At 43.2% G+C, this 6,000-nt stretch overlaps 1 protein-coding gene across 3 annotated transcripts in view; it reads right to left on the bottom strand.

Annotated features, from left to right (window-relative positions):
• Nucleotides 1–6,000, bottom strand: part of G3BP2 (G3BP stress granule assembly factor 2) — a 37,684-nt gene continuing 31,684 nt past the window's right edge. For 2 of the 3 annotated variants that reach the window (XM_083469979.1, XM_083469980.1), the window contains 3 exons: nt 5,831–5,959; nt 5,546–5,664; nt 1–2,870 (listed from right to left, as the gene is read on the bottom strand). In XM_083469979.1, the coding sequence (XP_083326105.1) occupies nt 2,598–2,870; nt 5,546–5,664; nt 5,831–5,959 (521 nt within the window). In that variant the 3' untranslated portion in view covers nt 1–2,597. Of the gene's footprint in view, nt 5,069–5,221; nt 5,665–5,830; nt 5,960–6,000 lie in introns of all 3 variants that reach the window. The other variant, XR_014518136.1, reaches the window with a different exon arrangement.

Here is a 6,000-nt window from a genome sequence, read left to right as displayed (position 1 = left end):
TGAATGCTGCAGACATCAGTAGTTTATTGGTATGTTTAGTCAAAACACATTCAAAAATGGAAACTTAAAAAGTAAATACTTTCCACCTGCAACAATTAAACTAGATTCTACTAGCATATAATGCTCAACACATTACAGCAATAAAGATGGTAGTCCACTCTTGCATACCTACTAAAGCCAAAAGATGGTTAAAGCAAGTTTGTTGAAATAGGACTGCAATTATAGCAATACTACCCCATTGTCAACAAATCAGCAGTTTATAACAGGTCAAAGGAGATCTGTTGCATTTTTCTTCTAGAGGTACATTTATTGAAAGGAGGGACGAGAACACTATGAGTCCACAGTACAGTAGGCGAACGGTCACCATGTAAACTTCTGTGTATGCTTCCAATATTGTTAATTCATGGCATTTAAAGAAGCCGGCCGGGTAAGCTGAATGGCTCAGTAGCTCCTCTAATTGTCAGTTACGTATTTTTCTGATTATTTCTCCAGTGCCATTTGCCTTTTAAGAGTTTTTTTTCTTTTAAGATCGCAGGGCAATACCATAGCACTAAAAAATAAAAAGTCAAGGAACACAAAACACTGGTAAGCAAACCGCTTGCTGAGAAGAGCAGTTTAAAGAAAGGCTTTCATCTTAAAGGTTTATGGTTTGTGGTGAGGCATTCAAGTACATTTCCAGGCATCGTCTGAAAATGAAACAGTTCCAACACAAAACACGCCCCCAAATATAACCATGGAAAGAGAGAAATGTGTCCCAGAAAGTGTATGAAAATAGTGCAAGACTTACCGTCAAACATGGAAGACCTCAATTATTATTATTATTATTATTATTATTGGGGGGGAGGGGAGAAAATGAAGCAAACTCACTCCCCCTCCCCCTTAACACACAGGCAAGATTTTCCACATTCATAGGAAACAGCAAATGGTCACTTTTAACCAAATGCTCCTTGCATTAGGCATTTTTGTTACATTAAAACAAGTGAGGTCTTCCATGCTTCGAGCAGCTCTGAGTGGTCACATATTTTTGCCTCCCCTCCTCAAGAGTAATCCTGAGGCTTACTGAGCTGTCCAGCGTGAAGCCGGGGGAGCGTCGTTTTGCTACATTTGCAGTTTTCTGGAATGTGCGATCTATGCAAACAGGAACCTGGAAACAGCAAACCTCTCACCAAAATTCAAGACGCTCTAAAAAAAAAAATCCAAATACACAAGAGGTGCTCCCTCCATGTACAAGTCTGAGCCGCTTCGAGGTTGTGCAAAGTGGGTGACGACAGTTCAGAAACCCGGAAATTGCAATTACTTTGAGCTATTCTCCTGCCCTGTGAAAATTGCAGTATCCTTGAGGTGTAACAAGTTTTATGTTAAATATGCTTATCCGAAGTATACTTGAAACCAAGGTACATGCTTGATTAACTTTGGACTTGTCTATGCAAGAATGCACACACGCTTCCGCAACTCCATTTCTCTTAAAAATGCAGCCATTTTCTTTCCTCCCTCCTTCAAAGGCTTCAGAAACATGTCAACCGCAGAGCTAGGCAAATAATATTCCAGTAACCTTTACCGATTTCAAGATACTGCAATTTTTTATACAATGATTTTATAAACATTTTTTTTTTACAGCTGTTAAAAGTTTTGCAGCACAGCCATTCATACCACTATACTGTACAAAATCACCAGCAACACTGGAATGATGTATTTAATAGAAGGCACCATCATGCGTATTACATTACCAGAGACCTCAATACAGTAGAGACAATTTTTCACTGTACACTGCTTACAGAAAGGGGAAAGGGGAGGAGGAGTGTGTTGAGCGGTTAGCCATCCCTGTTCTGGAGAAAGGCAGGGGAGCTCATTAAATCCTTTTTTTAAAAAAAACAAAAACCGAACTTGTTTCGTATTCAGGACTATGATTTTTGAAGTTTTTACATCTGTGTTTACAGCTAAATGGTTTCCTTCTGGAACATACTTGTAGTCTCGTTAAGGTTTGTGTGTGTGTACATATATTGGTCAGAGCAAAGCAGAGCAGATGCCTGCACCGATTCACAAGCTACTTTTTCCTTGCTGCTTTCAGCAGATGTCAACGTAAAAGGAGTCAAATACCCATTAGTGCGCTTTTGAGTTCGTAAAAACGTGAGTTGTTTGGAGCCAAGTGTTCTGTAAGGGGGGAAAAGGGTAAGCTTCTCCAATTGCAAAGATTGCACTAGTTGCGTTTCCAACAGTAATAGGCAGAAACAGTAACACTTACACAAAATGTGTAGCAGGAGGGTGCTTTTTTTGTTTTGTTTTACTGACAGGACCTTAACTCAAATTAGGCACGCCCTTGTCCTTTTTTTTTTTTTAAAGTTGTTGCTGCAGAAAGTTTAAATGGTCATTTCTCAGTTCTTAATCTCCAAGTCTAAGTTATACGTTAACAGTGTGACTTCTTTGTGAAATTGGGGAAAGAACGTCCACCTCAATTTAACTGGTAACCAAAGGATGTTTCTCACATCAAAGAAATGATCAAAAAGGCTGTGTTACATTCCAAAGCCAGAAAATTAACAAGAATGCAAACACGACGAATAATGTATCACTGCCAAGACTGCCTGCCAACATTTGGGTCTTCAACGACGTTGACCTGTGAACCGGCCTTCCATCTGCCCAGTTCCTCTTCCAGAGCCAAGTTTGTGGGCCATGCCACCCCTTAGAGGAGGCCCTCTTCCATCGCGGTCTCGCATCATTCCACCACCCACAATGCCACGTGGACCCCCTGGACCTCGGTCGTTGCGCCGGATATCTCTGCGGTCATCGCCACCACCTCGGGTCTCCCTTTCACGAGCAGCTCTGGTCTTTTTTTCTTCTACGTTCAAGCGCACTTCACCACGAAACATAACAGGCTTGATAGGGCGGGGAGGGAAGGAGAAGATAAAGCATTAATACCAAAAGCTTAGCTAGTTTTATAGTGTCCAAAGAGGTTCATTAGCTCACTTAGTAGAACATATGCAGAAGGCTCCCAGAGTGGCTGGGTATAATCATCATCATCATCATCTCCATGTCATGCATGCAACATTAGAGCACTGAGTGTGCATAGCTAACCTAACTGCTGACAGTCATTGGCAGACCAGATCAGAACGCATCGTTTCTTTAGAGTGTGTCAATCACAATGCTAGTTAGTATTCAGGTTGTCATATCATTAGCAATTCTTATTACTGTTATCTTGCTAGCTACAATACACAGACCCAGTGGGTGTTATTTTGCACCATCTGTGACAACGTTGTTTGTATGGATGGCAGAAATCTATAATAATAATCCATTTTATTTATACCCCGCCCTCCCCAGCCAAGACCGGGCTCAGGGTGGCTAACAACCAATAATAAAAACAAGCTGATTGAAATGCAACTTTAAAAACAAGATTAAATACAACATTAAAAGATTAGGATGCAGCCCCTTCACAGGAGGAGAAAGGAAAAAAGAAAGAGGGGGAGGGAATCAAATTGATTCTAAGCCAAAGGCCAGGCAGAACAACTCTGTCTTACAGGCCCTGCGGAAAGAAATCAGATCCCGCAGGACCCTGGTCTCATGAGACAGCGTTCCACCAGGCCGGAGCCAGTGTTGAAAAGGCCCTGGGCTTTGGTTGAGGCTAATCAAACTTCCTTAGGGCCCGGGACCACTAGGGTGTTGCTATTTATGGACCTTAAGGTCCTCCGTGGGGCATACTGGGAGAGGCGGTCCCGTAGGTACGAGGGTCCTAGGCCGTGAAGGGCTTTAAAGGTCAAAACCAGCACCTTAAATCTGATCCTGTACTCCACCGGGAGCCAGTGCAACTGGAAAAGCACTGGGTGAATATGCTCCCATGGCAGAGACCCCATGAGGCAGAAGCTGCCATACTTTGAACATTCCTTACAAAGCTCCACTTTGGAAAGCAATGCATGTTCTTAGTTATCCCAGATCACTCCTTTCTTCAGGTCTAGGATCTGGGTGCAAGGATGGCCAATTCTCAATTGAGCTGATTATCCAAACACAGTAAGCAACTGGTCATTAAAAAAATAATAATTACAAGAATATGACTTCCCGTCAGGGTCTGTCAGCCAGAACTCAGGTATGTGCCATTCCCATTCTAAGAGAACGAGGGAGGTGTTCATCGTGAGTTCTGGCACCTCTTTTTCTAGAAAAATAGCACTGCTTCCTGTTATCTTGAAATATTGTGAAGTTATCCTCTTGCAGCTTTCTACCGTACATTGTAATTCTGTATGTGTTCTAATCAACCGCTTTGTGCCGCATCTAAAGTTATGCCCTCAAATCTCTATCCTGATTCACTCCTTTCAAGAGCGGTAATTTTCAGTAATAACACTTTGCAATTTAGAACACTCTCAGTATTCAATGGTGTCGCAAACAAATAGCTGTGACCTATTTTCGGATAGGAGAGGATTATTTTCACTATTACATTAACTAGGGACTGGTTTACACTGCACTTTGCCTCTCATCAGTTCAGCTATCGCTTGCTATGCATTAACTGTGGCCTCTTCATAAACCTTCAATTCAAATCCTTCTTTTAATTGAGGTCTGGATTGCGGAGTTAGGGAGATTCCCCTTTGTTTGTTTTAAAGCCACTACAATAAATGTGCAGTGGGGAGGAAGGAGAGTAGGTGCATAACTTGTTCCTAGACTTCACTATGAAGTATTGATCTACAAAAGGCAGGCAAGTGCCATCTGAACAGGCCTACACCCTGTTGGGGTTACACTCCTCCCGAGCTGCAGATATGTGGGATTGTTACATGTCACATGTCTGTTTACATTCCAGGACAGATTGCTGGCATGAGCGGAACTTCCGCTCTGTATTGCTTTCTTCTCTCTCTCTCCAAGAAGAACGACAAGGAGAGAGGCCATGTTTTTCTTTGTCCTGATTTATGTATAATAAATGCATAGCTTAGTATCGTATCCACGCCTCGGGCCTGATTCTGTTGTGTGATTACTCTGCTGAGTAATGTGTGCTCCAGCATGCACCGCAACTTGAGTAGCAGAAGCACGTCGGAGGAGGATGACTGATGGATCTCCACAGCGGCAAGGCTGAGAGGGAGATGGCTGAGCCAGCTGGCTTTTCACCCAGTGGCGTAGCGTGGGTTGTCAGCACCCGGGGCAAGGCAAGTAATTTGCACCCCCTAACCCGTGGATTTGCGCCCCCTAACCCTAACCCCCAGATGTTGCGCCCCGTGCGGCCGGCCCCCCCTGCACCCCCACGCTACGCCACTGTTTTCACCCCTCGGTTCCAACACTCCCCACCCCCCTGACAGAATGGACTCTTATCACTTCAGGCTGCAAGTGGGAAATAGCATTATTAAGCTTTTTCCACACAGAACACTTACCTACAACCCCCCCCCCCAGCACCTCAAGGAGAAAGGCTTTTCAGCCCGGTCTTTCACTGTCTTATTCCTGGTTCACAGAAATCCATTGATGGATGAATGTTAAGTGGGTGGGGACTTACAAAAGTCTAAGACAGCAGAATTCAGTGTGTCATAATGAAAACAGAATCTAACACTAGTTTATCACATGGTGACTAGGGTAGATTACTTACTTTTGCCAATAAAATCTTCTGAACTGGCTCAGAGTCATCAAACACCACGAAGCCAAAGTTTGGGAGTTTTCCTCCAACACCCTTAGTATTGATGCGAAGTTCCACAACATTCCCAAAGCCTGTGAAAGCAGGGTGTAGATGGTTACAGGAAAATGTATGACATCTATTAGGCAGCAAGTCAGTTTACTCAGAAGGCAATTTCAGCAATGCTAATTAAGAGAGGTAACTTAATATGTGACTAGCAAGAATCCCCACCACCTCAAGCTTCACTTATGTGCCACTTACTCATGAAAAACTCTTTCAGTTCATTCTCGTCAATATCATGTGGTAAATTGCCAACGAAGAGCTGATGACTATCCGGGTAGCGAATTATTCGTCGATTGTCTGATTCATTTTGATCCATATCTCCTCGACCTGGCATTCATACAAAACCGGGATGCAAACAGCAGTCAGCT

This window comes from Podarcis liolepis (genome assembly GCF_965112155.1).
Source record: "Podarcis liolepis genome assembly, chromosome: 13".
Lineage (NCBI taxonomy): Eukaryota > Metazoa > Chordata > Lepidosauria > Squamata > Lacertidae > Podarcis > Podarcis liolepis.
The sequence above is the reverse complement of the archived record's forward strand: the minus strand, read 5'-3'. Positions and strand labels throughout refer to the sequence as shown.